Source organism: Herpailurus yagouaroundi, unplaced genomic scaffold (genome assembly GCF_014898765.1).
Source record: "Herpailurus yagouaroundi ecotype Mexico unplaced genomic scaffold, PumYag 162, whole genome shotgun sequence".
NCBI lineage: Eukaryota > Metazoa > Chordata > Mammalia > Carnivora > Felidae > Herpailurus > Herpailurus yagouaroundi.
The window spans coordinates 1,931,357-1,947,123 of record NW_024412403.1 but is presented as its reverse complement, the minus strand read 5'-3'; the positions used below and the strand labels follow the sequence as shown (position 1 = coordinate 1,947,123).

The following is a 15,767-nucleotide window of genomic DNA, read 5'->3' as shown; positions in this document are numbered from 1 at the left end:
GCAGGCGGGAAGAGGGAGCACTAGGAGGGAGGAGGGATAACGCAGGTGGGAAGAGGGAGCACAGGAGCGGAGGGGGGAGGAGCATGCAGACAGGAAGAGGGAGCACTGCAGGGGCGAACGCAGGCGGGAAGAGGGAGCATGAGGGCGGATGGGGGAGGAGCATGCAGACAGGAAGAGGGAGCACTGCAGGGGAGAACGCAGGTGGGAAGAGGGAGCATGAGGGCGGATGGGGGAGGAGTGTGCAGGCGGGAAGAGGGAGCACTAGGAGGGAGGAGGGAGAACGCAGGTGGGAAGAGGGAGCACGAAGGTGGATGGGGGGTGAGAGCCAGCTGTGTGCCCAGCTCCTGCCAGCTGGCCTGCTGCGTGCCCGTGAGCCGCAAGGCTGTTGTGTGTGTGACCCCCTCCTGCCAGTCCTCCGGGTGCTGCCGGCCCTCCTGCCCCACCCTGGTCCTCAGGCCTGTTCCCTGGGGCACCCCTAACTGCAGCTGCAAATCACCCGGAGCGTGAGGTCTCCCGCCACATCTCATGACGGAATCCCCGACGGGGCCGCACTCCACAGACGCTAGAATCCCCACCTAGTGTCTTATCCATGAGAGCTCAGGAGCTATTAAAAATCCCTCTCTCTGCTCAGCGCTGTGTCTTTCTGTGAGTGTTCCCCAAAGCTGTTTCTCCCTGTCACCTGTCCCCTTGGACAAGCCGATGTCTGAGTACGAGTCCTGTCTTGGGTGGCCTCCTGGGGCGGTCACGCCCCTTGGCATGCTGGGGAGCCCCTCTGACAGAAGCGGCGACCAGGCCGTCAAACCCGACGGGGCCTCCCTTCCCAATTCAAGCGAGGACCTTCGTGCTGGGCTCCTCAGGGCCTAGAAACTGCGCAACAAGGGGTAAGGGATGGAGGGGGGGCACCGCCTGAGTGACCGCGGCTGCTCACAGTCACGTGCGGGCTTTCCAGAGCAAGGAGAGGAGCCTGGGGGCTCCATCGGTTAAGCGTCCGACTTCGGTTCAGGGCATGATCTCACGGTCTGTGAGTTCGAGCCCTGCGTCGAGCTCTGTGCTGACAGCTCAGAGGCTGGATCCTGCTTCGGATTCTGTGTCTCCCTCTCTCTCTGCCCCTCCCCTGCTCACGCTCTTTCTCTGTCTCAAAACCAAACGTTAAAAAAAGTATACTGCAAAAGAGGTTGCGCCAAAGAGCCAAGGTGACAGGGACACAGATTTCAGCTCAAAGAACAAAAAGTTCCCTAAAAGCCAGAGCTGCCCTGCAAAATACCAGGCACCTGGGGACCGTCCTGGCTTCCGGGCACCGAAGCCTTGAAGACGAGGTCTGTTTCTTCCACTCTCTCAATAACAGACAGAACTGCAATCAACCCACACGCCCATCAACAGGGATGGATAAACACCACGACAGTCACACGAATCAGCAGTTAGAGGACCGCGCTGTTTAGTCTCAGCAACACGGTGTTGGTGAGCAGAGTCGGGCAGAGAGCGCCCGCCACACGACTGTATCTAAGTGAGACTCTACGACAAGCTGAGCTACTTTACATGTTTAACGGCCAGAACACGGGCTGCTTCCGGGGGGTTCGGGTAAACTGACCAGGTGGCAGAGGACATTTGGGGAGGACCGTTAGGGCCGGGGCCAAAAGGGTTGGGCACAGGCTGTGTCCAGGGCCCCGATAAGGTTGGGTGCACAGTCCAGTGGTGGGTCCCAAGAGGGTTTACTTGGATGCACGCATTTGTCAAAAGCCATCAAATGACACACGTAAGAGGCACGGTACTTCACACACAAAAGCACAGAAACTCCTACTAATGGGATGCTTCCTGAGTGTTTGAGTGAAGTGTACTGTTGTTTGCGACTGACTTGGCAATGTAGAGGGACGGTCTGTGGGTAAGAATCTGGGAAAGGAAGTGAGGCACAATGTTAGTTGTTGACTGTAGGACGGGATATGTGGCTACACGCTGAGTGATTCTTTCAGTTTTTCTGTATGTCTGAGATTTTTTTCACAATAAAATGAAAATAAAAATAGTTGAAAATGATGGTTGAGCTAAGTAGTTCAAAATAAAATTTCCCTTGAAAAAGAAAACAGAAGGCACAAATGGGATTCCTGCTTTGGATGGGAAATTTAACCAAGAGCTTTCATGCCGTGGCAGCCTAATATTCCACGTGAACTGGGGTGCAAAGAGAATTTGGGGACCCAGCATTCAAATGAAATAAGGAGGACTGTGGGTCAGCCAAACCAGAGTGCCAGGGGGGCTGTGGGAAAGCCAGCACTCCAAGAGAGCTGATGCTTCCGTTCAAGATGGCGGGCTGGGCCTACTGTCCCCATCTCAACCCTCCCAAGACCCGCCATGGGGAGAAGTCAGCCTACAATGGGTGAGGGACGCAACAAAGCCAACGGGAAGCAGAGATGTGCCGACCTCCAGGCAGGGTGGAGCAGGTGGGAAGCCCTGGGCCCTAGAGCATGACAGCATCTGGTCCCCATGGGCAGGCCCGGTGGAGGAAGGTGTGTCCACAGGGGAGGGGGCACCCGGGCCCATTGGAGGCAGAGTGCCCAGAGGCTCTGCACCTCCCCAGAACGTCGCCAGTGTGTATCTCTAGGACAATTTAACACCTCACCCGGGAAAGGCTAAGGCTCCTGGGGGGCTGTTGACACCCCATGTACATAAGTCTCATCCTGGCTTCTGGGCTCCCAACTTTCTTATTCCCAGGTAAGCCCGCCACCTGGCAGGGCCCCACCCCCGATCCCGGAGCACCATGTCAACTTCCCCACACGGGTGAGGGTTCTCTAACTCAGCACAGACACGCAGCAGAAGGGGAGCCCGGCCGCCATGACCACTCCCACACTCACCCCAGCGTATGAGCAAAGCCAGTGGCGTGAGAAGGCCAGCCTGGGGTAGCAAACAGAAAACACACCCCAGAGCAGGCAGACAGCTCGTGAAGCAGAAATCACCTTTTAACAAATCTTAAATACACCCAAAGACATTCAAGAAGATGTCACAGCCATAGAGCAAGGGGGGAGAGGCTTTGAAAAGGAACGGTTAGAAAACGTACCCAAAAAAGGTCTATTGTTGGTATCTGAAATTAAACAAAGGGCCTTGCAGGTGAGGCTGAGAAGTCTCTCGGACTTAGAACAAAACATCAAAGAGGTAGGAAGTATGAGAGGAAAGAAACCAGCCTGGGGACCCATCTGGGGGCTGCAGCCTCTGGTGTGTGGGATTCCAGGAGGAGAGGCAGTCAGGACACAGGGAGGATGAGGAAACGCATCCCCGGGGAGGAGCACTTCCCACAGTGGAAAACACGGTCCCCAGGTTAAAGGACTAAGCAACACCAAGAAAAGGAATGGGGAAAACGCAGACACATCCTGTTGGAACTGCAGAATGGGATGGGTAATAAGTGGTTCCCAAAAGCATCTCCGGAGAACAAAACAAGCCAAAAAAAGTCACCTACGGAAAAGTAAAAATCAGACTGGCATCAGACTTGCCATCAACAGCACCGCACGCTTTAGCAAACTTCGGGAACAGTGCTCACAAAGTCCTGGCGACAATCCAACCTGTGCTTCCAAACACGAGTGTGCTATAAGTAAACAGATGAGTAGAAAACAACGTAAACGATGCTTAAGTGAGTAATAAACACGACAACACGTTTTTGGCAATAGACGTATTAAATAAGCAGGAGTGTTTTTCTAAAACTAAGTGGCTGTATTTTGTGTGTACGTGCTCATCTGCTTTTCAACACTTTTTCAGGCAGTGAAAATCATATCCCAAAGAATAAAACACCTAGCAATAAATTTAGCCAAGGGGGTGAAAGACCTGTACACCGATCGCTCTAAAACACCGCTGGAAGAACTGAAGGAGACGAGGGTAAGAGCAAGGACATCCCATGTTCATGGATGGGAACGCTTAACGTGAAGGTGACAGTGCTCCCCAGTGTGATCCTTATCAAAATCCCCAAGCCTCTTTCTCTAGAAATGAAAAGGCCGAGCTTCAAAATCATATGGAACCGGTAAGAGTCTAGAATAGAATAAACTTGAAAACGATGAAGAACGTTGAAGGATTCACAATTCCTGATTTCAAAACTTACGACGAGAGTACAGTGATTGAGTCAGTGTGGTATCTGGCATATAGGACAGATATACACACTGACGGAGTAAAGCTGAGAGTCCAGAGATAAACCCATATATTTATGGCCAACTGATTTTTGACAAGGATTTCAAGACTGTTCAGTGGAGAAAGAAATCATCTTTTCAACAAATGGTGCCAGAAAAGCCATATTTCTACACGCAAAATAATGTAGTTGGACCCCTACCTCACCCCATATACAAAAATTAACTAAAAGTCATAAACATCCTAAATGTAAGCGCTAAAACCAAAGTGTCTTAGAGGAAAACATAGGGGAATCACTTTGTGACCTTGGATTTGTCAACAGGTTCTTAGCTATGACACCAAAAGCATGAAGATCAAAAGAAAAAAATTAATTGGACATCATCAAAATTAAAACCTCTAGTGATTCAAAAGACGCCATCAAGAAAGTGACAGGACAATCTACAGAATGGGAGAAAATATTTGCAAATCGTATGTCTGATAAGAGTTTATAACCAGAAAACATAAAGAACCCATACAACTCAGCAACAAAAAGACAAGCAACCCAATTTAAAAATGGGCAGAGAGGGGCACCTGGGTAGCTCAATCAGTTAAGTGTCCAAATTGATTTCGGCTCAGGTCCTGGTTGCACAGTTCATGGGTTAGAGCCCCGTGTCAAGCTCCACACTGATGGCACGCAGAGTCTACTTAGGATTCTGTCTCCCTCTCCCTGCCCCTTTCCCACTCACACTCTCTCTGCCTCTCTCAAAATAAATACACTTTTTTTTTAAATGGGAAAGGAACTTGAATGGACATTTCTCCAACAAAGCTGTACAGAGGGCCAACATGCACACAAAAAGATGCCCCACATTATTGGTCATCAGGGAAATGCAAATCACAACCACAATGAAACACTACTTCATATGCGCTAGGATGGCTAAAATTGAAAGAAAGAAGAAAGAAGAAAGAAAGAAAGAAAGAAAGAAAGAAAGAAAGAAAGAAAGAAAGAGAGGGAGGGAGGGAGGGAGGAAGGAAGGGAAGAAGGAAGGAAGGAAGGAAGGAAGGAAGGAAGGAAGGAAGAAAAAGAAAGAAAGAAAGAAAGAAAGAAAGAAAAGAAAAGAAAAGAAAAGAAAAAAAAGGGACCAGTGTTGGTAAGGATGTGGAGAAATTGGAGCCCTCAAACATCATCACTGGGACTATCAAGTCGTGCACCAGCCTGGAAACATTGTGGCACTTACCACACGCCCCCAGAAACTCCACTCCTAAGAATATACCCCCAAAAAGTAAAAAAGGCAGTCAGATGTTCTTTGCAGCATTGTTCACAACAGCAAGAAGGTAAAAACGACCCAGGGGTCCACTGACGGATGGCTAAGCAAAATGTGGTCCGTCCACAGAGTGGAATATTCTTCATTCATGACATGAAAGACGTGCTGACACCCGCTGCGACATGAATGAGCCTTGGGGACATGATGCTGTGTGAAGTCAGCCAGCCACAAAAGGACAGCGATGGTCTGACCCCGCTCGTATGACGTACCAGAGCAGCCAGACTCAGAAACAGTAGGATGGGGGGGGGGGGGGGTTGCTGGGGGGACTGCGGGACGGGAGGCAGTGTCCCATGGGGACAGAGCTTCAGTTCGGGATGATGGCAAAAGTCCTGAAGCTGGACGGTGGAGACGGCTGCACAATTGCGAATGCACTTAGTGCCCCGACACTGTACATTTGAAAATGGGTACAATGGCAGATTTTCTGTTACCTCTGTTTTACTACAATTAAAAAAACTTTTTTAAAGAAAGTCAAACAGAAGAATATGGCTTTGTCATACTTGTAATGGTAGCTGCGATAATCACATATAACAACCACTGCATGCTCATAATTTTAGTCTTTTTTAATTTATTTTGAGAGAGAGCACACGTGGGGGAGGGTCAGAGAGAGAGAGAGAAAATCCCAAGCAGGTTCCTTGCCGTCAGCACAGAGGCTGACACAGGGCTCGAACTCGCGAACAGTTAGGTCACGACCTGAGCCAAAATCCAGAGTCAAACACCCAACCGACTGAGCCACCCAGTGGTCCCCTGCGTGCTCATAACTGCACACGCGCACAGGAGGCCGCAGGTGGCCGTCTCAGGGAGGCAGTGAGCGGAGGGAACACAGGCAGAGCCCCCGCCAGTGGGTGCAGCACCGGGTCGGGGAGACTCGAGATAACCGTGTGGCATCTGCTCCCGCGGCAAGGCGGGGACGGCTCCCCGCTGGCCCACAGAGCACTCGCCTGTTGGGCGGCCACGAATGTGAGCAGCGCCAGCGTCCCAGGGGACCGAGTGTGCGTCCGGGCAGGCGTCAGAGGGGTGGGCGGCCGTGAGCGAGGCGGGCACTGCCTTCGCTCTCAGCGCACGAGCATTTGGAGAAGCACGTGCCCGGTAAGCCTGGCCGCCCCCGACCCCAGCCCCAGCCCCCCGCTCGAGAGGCGTCCCCGCAAAGCAGCTACAGACCCCAGCCCCCGGAGGCGCGCCTGGCACAAGCCCAGCTTCGCGGAAAGCAGGGCGCCATCCCTTCGAAGCGTCATCAGGAAAGGTGGCCTGCCCGTCTCTTTGGGAGGCAGGGGCCCCACCCCGCACTGCCAGTCCCAAACCCGGATGCCCCCCGCCCCAGCCAAGACCCTCTGCACGTCAGCGTTTGCTCCCCTCTGGCCAACCACCCTGCTGCCTGCGCGGGGCACCCCGTTCAGCTCCATGCCCAAGTTCGGCCCCGCCGCGTCATCCTCAATCAAGTCTGTCTTCCCTGCGGGGCACTGGCGTCTGGCCGCGTGTGGCCCGTCCGTGCCCGCGTGAGCAGAGACCCCGGCGCCTGCACCTGCCTCGGCTCAGGAAGGGCGGCCCGTCTGGCCGGCACCAGCCACACCCACCACAGCCCTCTAGCCTGCTTCCCCGGAGCCCCCACGCTCCCCAGAAATGCCCCGCATCACCTCCAGAAGGGGCCCCCCAAACCCTGGGGACCCACCTGCTCTCCCTCCACTCCTGAGGCTTCTGGGCGCCCCCAACTCTTGCATCCCTGCTCTCCTGATGACACCAGGCTCCCGCTCGGAGCCCAAGCGGCCACTGCAGGCCGGCCTCCCCGCACAGAGGGCAGCGGTCCCTCCCGCTGCGAGTGTCCACAGTCGGGGGGCGATCACCAACCTGGCAGTCCCAGTCAGGCTGTGCGCAGGGCCTCCCCTGGCCGTGCCCCAACTAGGTTCGGACTCCCTCAGGGTCACCTGCGATGGCTCCGTCCCCCAGTCCCCATCCCCGCCTGCACCAGCTGATGGCTCACCAGCGCCACCTGCCGGGCTCCTGCAGGCCGGTGCCTCAGCCCGCGTGGGACACTCGCCCTGTCCCACGCTCCCTGCTCTCAGCCGGGCAAGGTCCCGCTCTTACCGACCACCTGCCTCCCGCAACCTCGCCCCACAGTCCGTGCACACGATCCTGCGGCCACTGAGCACACGTTCTCCAAGGTTCTAGAAGCACCGCCTTACCAGGTGCTGCCCGCCGGCCGGCACCCACCGCACACCTTCCCGGACACCTCTCGCTGCCATTTCTCAATCTGCCTTCACCCTGTGTCCTCGCATCTCCCAGAAGCCAGCCTGCTCTCTGCCCTCTGGGGCAGCAGGAGTCTTGGCCTGAGAACACGGGTCCCCCACTTCTGATCCGGGCCCTTCTGCTCACTTCGTATGGGTGTTGGTGTTCACTCGTGCCTCGGTTTCCCCATCTGTAAAATGGGAACAACGGTTCCTACTTCACAAGGTTCAGGGTCACGGAGTTAACATGTACAGGCTTTCAGGGTGCCTGTGTGGCTCAGTCGGTTAAGCGTCCGACTTCCGCTCGGGTCGTGATCTCACAGTTTGTGAGTTCGAGCCCCGCATCAGGCTCTGTGCTGACAGCTCCGAGCCTGGAACCTGCTTCGGATTCTGTGTCTCCCTCTCTCTCTCTGCCCCTCCCTCAATTATGCTCTGTCTCTCTCAAAAATAAACATTTAAAAAAAATGTACACAAACTTGTTCCGAATAGCTGCGGGCACAGAAGAGCTATTACACACGCGTGTTTGCACATACACCAAAAATAAATACAGCTCCCAAGCTATCCGTTGGTTGATGGATTCGGAACAGAATGATTTCCCCAAATAAAGACAACATGAAAAAATAGGCCCATGATTTCTCTGGTGCTGAGAGGCACGGGAAGTGACAGTAAGGAACCGCAGAGGGACGCTGGGAGCGGAGGGCGGGTATCAGGGGTAACTGACCCTCCCGCGTCATTAATGGGCTAAGCTACCCGCCGCGGGCCCGTGACCAGCTTCCTCAGGGACGTGCTCCAGCAACAAGCAGACAGGCTTTTCAGGTCTCGTGATGAACAGCACACAGCCCCGAGGTGTATATAAGCCCCAAACACCCCGAGCACCCACCACACCCACACCCACACCCACTCCCTCCTCCAGCCCCACCGCCCCCGCCATGGCCGCATCCACCCTGTCCGTCTGCTCCAGCGACCTGAGCTATGGCAGCCGCGTCTGCCTGCCCGGGGCCTCGGACTCCTGCCCTGACTCCTCCTGGCAGGTGGACGACTGCCCAGAGAGCTGCTGCGAGCCCCCGTGCTGCGCCCCGGCCCCCTGCCTGACCCTCCTATGCGGCCCCTCCTCCCCCTGCCAGGGAGACTGCTGCACCCCTGCGTGCTGCAAGCCCGTCTGCTGCACCCCTGCGTGCTGCAAGCCCGTCTGCTGCACCCCTGTCTGCTGCAAGCCCGTGTGCTGCACCCCTGCGTGCTGCAAGCCCGTCTGCTGCACCCCTGTCTGCTGCAAGCCCGTCTGCTGCACCCCTGTCTGCTGTGAGGACTCCCCCTGCACAACCTCTTCATGCTGCCAGCCGTCCTGCTGCACCTCCTCCCCCTGCCAGGAAGACTGCTGCACCCCTGCATGCTGCAAGCCCGTGTGCTGCACCCCTGTGTGCTGCAAGCCCGTGTGCTGCACCCCTGTCTGCTGCAAGCCCGTGTGCTGCACCCCTGTGTGCTGCAAACCCGTGTGCTGCACCCCTGTCTGCTGCGAGGACTCCCCCTGCTCAGCCCCCTCCTGCTGCCAGCCCAGCCCCTGCTGCAGACCCTCCTCCTGCGTGTCCCTGCTCTGCCGCCCCGTGTGCAGGCCCGCCTGCTGCACCCCTGTCTGCTGCCAGGACTCCCCCTGCACAACCTCTTCATGCTGCCAGCCGTCCTGCTGCACCTCCTCCCCCTGCCAGGGAGACTGCTGCACCCCTGCGTGCTGCAAGCCCGTGTGCTGCACCCCTGTGTGCTGCAAGCCCGTGTGCTGCACCCCTGTGTGCTGCAAGCCTGTCTGCTGCACCCCTGTCTGCTGCAAACCCGTCTGCTGCGCCCCTGTCTGCTGCACCCCTGTGTGCTGCGAGGACTCCCCCTGCTCAGCCCCCTCTTGCTGCCAGCCCAGCCCCTGCTGCAGACCCTCCTCCTGCGTGTCTCTGCTCTGCCGCCCCGTGTGCCCCCGCCCCGCCTGCTGCGCCCCTGCCTCCTCCTGCTGCCGCCCAGCCTCCAGCGTGTCCCTGCTCTGCCGCCCCGTGTGCCCCCGCCCTGCCTGCTGAGGCCACCATTCTGATGGGCACGTCCCCCCAGGGCCAGCTGAGCACTCTGGGGACCCCCGGCTCTTCCCTGCCTCCTTCACGATCTAACCCAGCGCAATCTTGGGCACACAGGTCAGCGTGAATGTTCACCATCTTCGGACCCTAATAACCAGGGCCGAGCCGGTTCGCAGCCTCACATCACGACCAGATGAACCAGAGCCAGCCCTCCCGTTACTGAAAGGCCCCCAGGCTGTTTCTGGCAGCCACGGCCCCCAGCTCTGTAGTCTTACTGGGGCTCCTGGCCCTGGAAGCTGTCTGCCTCCTCCCAAGCACACACCTGGAGCTAAGCGAATAAACCTGCAGTCCTGGCCTCCACTGACCCTCTCTCCCAGCCTCCGGGCTAACGGAACCCTGGCTTTAGCAATCCTGCTCACGAGCCACATCTTGGGAGCACTTCCAATGGCAGTGAGTTCTGAGGCCCACCCTGGTGGTCACCAACAGCACCTCCAGGAGGCTCCGGGTGGCTGGACGGAATGTTCGGGCCTCAGGTGGCACAGCCACCCGGACAGCGGGCCCCTTGGCAAGAAGGCCCCATTGCCCCAGGCCTCGCTCTCCCCGGTCAGTCCAGCACCAGGATGCAGGGCCCAAGGTGGTTTCTGGGCCGGGAGGCAGGCGGGGCCGGGCCTTCCAGGGAGACAGCTAAAGGGGGCATTGCCTTCTGAGTCTCTCTCTCTCCATCTGCCCTGGAACTTCAGTGTTTTATTCAAACGTCCCCCCGCCTCTGCCTGCACATGCCAATGTGCCATGCCGTCCCGGGCCGCAGACCCCGCCCGGTGTGACAGAGGTCAAGAGGAAGACCCCAGAGGCTAAGCCACTTTGAGTTCCAACACCCTGGCATCTGAGGCCCAGGGGTGCTGCCTTCCAGGGCACTTCCCTCGAGGCTGTCTGGACGGGGCCCCCACGTTTCCCAGGGCTCCCCATAGCAGGCCTCAGTCCCAGACAGGGTCACTTCCTCACGGTCCGTGAGTTCGAGCCCCACGTTGGGCTCTGTGCTGACAGCTCAGAGCCTGGAGCCTGCTTCGGATTCTGTGTCTCCCTCTCTCTCTGCCCCTCCCCTGCTCGTGCTGTCTGTCTGTCTGTCTGTCTCTCTCTCTCTCTCTCTCTCTCTCTCTCAAAAATAAACACTAAAAAAAATTTTTTTAATTAATATTCTTTGCTTCCTAACTTTCGTGCAAACAAAAAGTGCCCTGGCCTAATGGGTGAGAATTTTTAAAGAGGACGACGTCAGGGTGACAGAGTCAGCCTCCCCTGGTGGCAGTGCGGGGCCCTGGCTGGCATCTCACCTCCTCTGCACTGGGGTGTGAGTGGGGTGGTTCTCTCTGAGGTGTGATTTTGGGGAGACGAAGGTGAGGGGTGTGGAGGGGTCTCCTGGGGGCGCGGCACTCAGATGAGACCTGGGGCTCTGGCTGCTTGCGCTCCACCGGGAGGCCCTCAGCCCCAGTGGGAAGTCCCCCCTGGACAAAGACGGTACAGAAGCCTCTTCTTTCTGCGGGAGGATGCTCCGTGAGCCGCCAGGAGGGGGCGTCGTGCCCACACAGGGTCTCCAGGAACCGATTTGAGGGCCCCTCCCAGGGGCCAGGATTCCCCAGAACTCAGGCTGGAAAGCACCACTCTCCTGCAAGCTTCTGGTTGAACAAGCGCAAGGACAAAGTTGGTGGCCGAGAGAGCCATCCAGGCTTCCTGCCCCCCAAACGCGCAAGAGGCCAGATGCTGCCCGCTGGGCCAGCTCCCCGGCCTTCTCACTGCCAGGTAGCTTTTAAAATGCAGGTCTGGGGGCAGCCCTGGGGGGCTCCGTCGGGTAAGCACCCAACTTTCGAGCTCGGCTCAGGTCACGATCTCACGGGTTTGTGAGTTCCAGACTGGAGGCAGGCCCTGCGCTGACAACGGGGAAACCACTTAGGACTCTCTCGCCCTCCCTCTGCCCCTCCCCTGCTCATGCTCACACTCTCTCTCTGTCTCTGTCTCAAAATAAACAAACGTTTTAAAAAAATAAAAGAAAATGCGGATCTGTTCTGTCATTTCGTGAGTACTTTCTCTAGCTCTAGGGATGAAGGGCCCCCACAGGCACCCAGAACCCAGGTCTGACCACCCCACCTGCACCAGGCTCCTGCAACTGGCAGCCTGGGGTCCCTGGCACCCTGGGTCCCCCACTGCCACCCTCAAGGTTCCTTCTTGAGCCCCCCCCCCCGGGCCCCTCCCACTCTGGAGGATGTCACAGCTGCTGGTGGCTCTGTGATTCTAGTGTCCCCAGGGGTGGGCACGGCACCGCCCTTGCCTGGGTACGGAGTGAATGAAGGAGGGAAGGAGGGGTAAGAAGGGGTGAGTGAAGGGATTCACTCGGACTGGGTTCCGAGTGACGCCAAGGCTGAGCCCTGGTGAGGAGTCCACCCCCGGGTGCTCTGGGGGCAGCAGGAGGGGAAGAAATGGAAGGGGAGACACCGTGACCCTGACGTCCGGCAGCAGCTGACAATTGTGCCCCCCACCCCTTCTCCGTACCCAGCCCCTTGGAGCCCCCCAGCGGGCCAGCCCGGGAGGGTCCAGCTGCGTCCCTCCACCTCGGCCTCCCGTCCCCGTGGACGTGAGCTGGGTGTGACGGATGCCAGGGACTTCCCCCCAGCGTCCCCCTCACCCCACTGTCCACAGCACAGCCCGTCAAGGCGTCTCCTCCGGGACGGCCCCAGCCACTTTCCCGGCACCACGCACGCCACGCAGCCCAGAACCACGGATGTCCTACAGGACCCAGGAAGGACCTTAGGGACCCGAACCTCAACCTTCTGGTCCCAAAGCAGCTGGCCCCGCGTGGCGGAGCGGCCGGGGGGTCAGGGGTCAGGAGACGCGGGCTGGCTCCTGGAGCCCGGGAGGCCAACGGCTTATAAGAGGCACGTCGCCCCAGAATTCTGCTGGCCACACTCACCCCCCGGGAGGCCACGCCAACGCCACGTGCACACCCTGCTTCCTGAGCCCTGAAACCTGTCCGAGGGCCACCACGTAGGTTTCCCCAGCCTGCACCTCCCACCTGCCCCCTGGTGGCCTCGTGCATGCGGCCTGCCCGCCGGCCCCTCTGTCCCGCTTGGCCAAGGCTTTCTGAGACTTGCCCCAACCTCAGACGCACCTGCACCCACACCTGCGCAGAAAGGCCAGGCCCCAGGCCCCGCCACTCGGCAGGTGGTCTCCTGGGCAGACACGTGACCCAACTGCCCTACCACTAAAACGCCTATCCCTAAGGTGTCTGGGAGTGGTGGGGCCCCCCCCCCCCCCGCCTCCAAAGAGCACTAGTGAGCTGCTCACCAACGTGAGCACCCACGCGACCCTGCCAGCTTTCCCGCCCGGACCCCGTGCCCGCCCTGGCACACGGCCCTGCCATCTCGTTCCCACAAAAGCCACACAGAAGTGGCCCGCTTACCGTCCAGACGAGGCCCTGCCCCCACGCCCCCAGCCTCCTGGACCGTCCTGCCCACGCCTCCCCAATGGCGAACTCGGAGTCCTCCAGACCCACTTCCCAGTTCTGCCGACTCCTGGGCCCCTCTGGCCGCCCTGCCATCGCCAGCACTGAGTTACCTCTTCCCAAAGTGCAGGTGCGAGGGTGCCTTTCCTGCCCCGCTGGGGTGAGGGTACCCCCAAATCCAGCCCAGAGTCCCCCAACAGCCTCGCAGCAGAGGCAGACGACAGCAGCACTGGGAGCCAAAGCCGCCCCATCTCCCCGGCACGGCACCCTCCACAGAGCGGGCTGGGACGCCCAGGGGCACTGAAGCCCTCGCAGACAGCACGGCACCCACAGTCACCACCCCAGGCTGGTATCATCTGCGCTCCCAGACTCGGGGCAGGACGTGACAGCCCAGGGCTGCGGCGGCCAAGGCTCCTGGCACCTGGCGTGCACACGGTGGCACAGACCAGGAACAAGGCCCCCAGGCAGGCGAAATGCCCCCCCTCCCCCCCGCACACTCACACAACCCTGCGGTGTAAACTCAGGTGCCTTCCAAAACAGAGAGGAATCAAAGTGATTGTTTTAACCATTTGAAGTCCCGAACCGCCGAGCACGAGTGCCTTGGGAGCACTCCAAACGCACCCGACTTTTATCTTTCCTCCTGAGTCCCGGTGTTTATAACTGGGTCACCTTTTAACTATCTGCAACAAGCCTTTAGGGCACAGGGGGCGGGCTTTATAAATAACCTTTATTATTACTATGCAGGCTGACTCTGTTCCCAGGGCTGAAGGGAACGTGAAGGTACACGTCAGTGATTCATTCCCCACCGGGGAGACCGCCGCACTCGGGACAGCGGCTACAGCAGCGCTGCCTGGGGGGCCTTCTGGGGCCCCCCGGGACCGCGCGGTGGCCTCCGTGCAGGGGGTTTTGCCTGCAACAGGTGACCTTCAAATCCTGCACTGCTCGCAAACCACAAGTGCCAAGGCAGTCGCTGCGGACAGGAGCCCAGAGTGCGGGGGGCTTCAGTCCTGCCCCCGCCCCAGGGCTTTGGCTGCTCCCCTGCACGGGGCACCCGTCCACCCCGGGGATCAGCATTCCAAACTTGGGTCAGCATCAGTCATCTGCCGGTCCTGTCACTGGAACCAGGGGCCATGAGAGCAAAGAGCCCTCACACGGAAGGGACCCCGGCTGAGTAATTTGCACACGAAGCTGGAAGGGCCCTGCCAATCCCCTGGCACCTGCCCCCCGCCCAGCCCCGCGCTGCGGACCCCACTCACCCACCTGCGGCGGGTCTCCAGCTGCTAGGCCTCCTCCTCCGGCTACTTTGTGTTTAATGTCAGCTCTGATAAGTAAAATCTCTTGGTAGCGACTCCAGAAAGACAGAGTGATGTCATGGCCGTTAGCTAGTCAACCTTTCCGAACGAGGGGGAGCAGAACCGCGCCCCCGCCAGGAGCCAGCCGGTGGCACTCTCCCCAGCGCTGGCGTGGGTGTCTGGGGCTGTGCTTTACTAAGCGCAGACCTGGGGCTCTCTGAGCTTGCGGCCTGAGGGGGGCGGGCGGAGGGGGGGCGGCTGGCTCATTCCTGAAGCAGGTGCAAGGCCTTTCCCCAGGATGCACAGGAAAATACTTGTGAAGCCCTTGGATGGAGGCTGGTTAAGGCTTTGAACCGAGTCCCCACCCTGTCAGCAGCTTTCTACTGTGCCGGCCCCCCCTCCACCCCTTTCATCTCTGCCTCTGCCCGTCCCCCTCTACCTACCGGTGCCCCCGAAGCCAACCCGGCTCGCAGTGACCTTGACCGGGGGATGGGAAGTGGCCCTGACCCGCGCAGCTGCCCCCCTCCCGGCCCCCAGCTCAATACCCCCCTTACCTGTGCAGGGTTCCCATCGCCGGGTGCCTCGGCCTGGGGTCGCCAGGGCCAGGAGCGGGACACACAGCATCAGCAGGACAGACATGAGGAGTATAGGTCCCAAGCTCCATCCAGGGGCTCCGCCCTCGGCCCGCAGGGAGGGAGCTGCTCGTCAGACACCCAGGTGGGCCCTTTCAGGATGGCAGCAGGGGGCCCTGGGGCAGTCACTGTGATGGCCCCATGCCGGAGTCCTGAGACAGGACAGAGGCGGCCCCGGGTGGCACAGACCTTCTGAGGGCTCTGCCAGGGGGGAGGCAGGTGGCGCGGGCCTATCTCATTTCCGCGTGGGCTCGGGTCCTGCCGTGCAGGTGACAGGTGATAGCATCTCAGCACAACTGCGGTTAGTCATTGGCAAAGCACATTTCTCCCAAAGGAAAGACAGACAGATGTGCCGGTGGAGAGCTGGGAGCAAACCAGAAAAACTCTGAGAACCTGTTTTCCGTGGGTGCAGACCCCTGCCTTAGGAGGACAAGCCGCGCGCCGCCACCGGGTCCCAGGAGGGGCCGGGCTTTGAGGACGGCTTTTATCTGGTGCCCAGCCCTCCCGAGGGCGTGTGGGTTTCAGGAATTCCCCTCCGGAGGGAAGCCAGTCCGCGGGAACAGCTAATGAGAAGACACGGGAAGACGGGCCCGGGGGCGGGGAGCGCCGAGGCCCAGCTCACGGCGGGAGCTGCCCTTCACCGAGCCCGCCGAGGGTCACTTGGGTCTGACCTCTCCAAACCTCAGC

General features: G+C 58.9%; 2 protein-coding genes and 1 long non-coding RNA gene across 4 annotated transcripts in view; 1 reads left to right on the top strand and 2 right to left on the bottom strand.

Annotated features, from left to right (window-relative positions):
• Positions 1-9,196, bottom strand: part of LOC121035869 (uncharacterized) — a 41,926-nt gene extending 32,730 nt beyond the window's left edge. Inside the window, exon 1 of the long non-coding RNA XR_005793121.1 lies at positions 9,104-9,196. This is a non-coding gene — a long non-coding RNA (uncharacterized LOC121035869). The remainder of the gene's footprint in view (positions 1-9,103) is intronic.
• The window catches only part of TSPEAR (thrombospondin type laminin G domain and EAR repeats), a 151,093-nt gene extending 135,374 nt beyond the window's left edge, over positions 1-15,719 (bottom strand). For both annotated transcript variants that reach the window (XM_040483764.1, XM_040483763.1), the window contains exon 1: positions 15,003-15,719. In XM_040483764.1, the coding sequence (XP_040339698.1) occupies positions 15,003-15,087 (85 nt within the window). In that variant the 5' untranslated portion in view covers positions 15,088-15,719. The remainder of the gene's footprint in view (positions 1-15,002) is intronic.
• KRTAP10-12 (keratin associated protein 10-12) lies at positions 8,471-10,351 on the top strand. The gene is made up of 2 exons (XM_040483770.1): positions 8,471-8,772; positions 8,860-10,351. Exons 1-2 carry the CDS (start codon positions 8,545-8,547, stop codon positions 9,670-9,672), a joined length of 1,041 nt encoding a protein of 346 aa, XP_040339704.1. The 5' UTR covers positions 8,471-8,544; the 3' UTR covers positions 9,673-10,351.
• Positions 15,720-15,767: the final 48 nt, after the last annotated feature.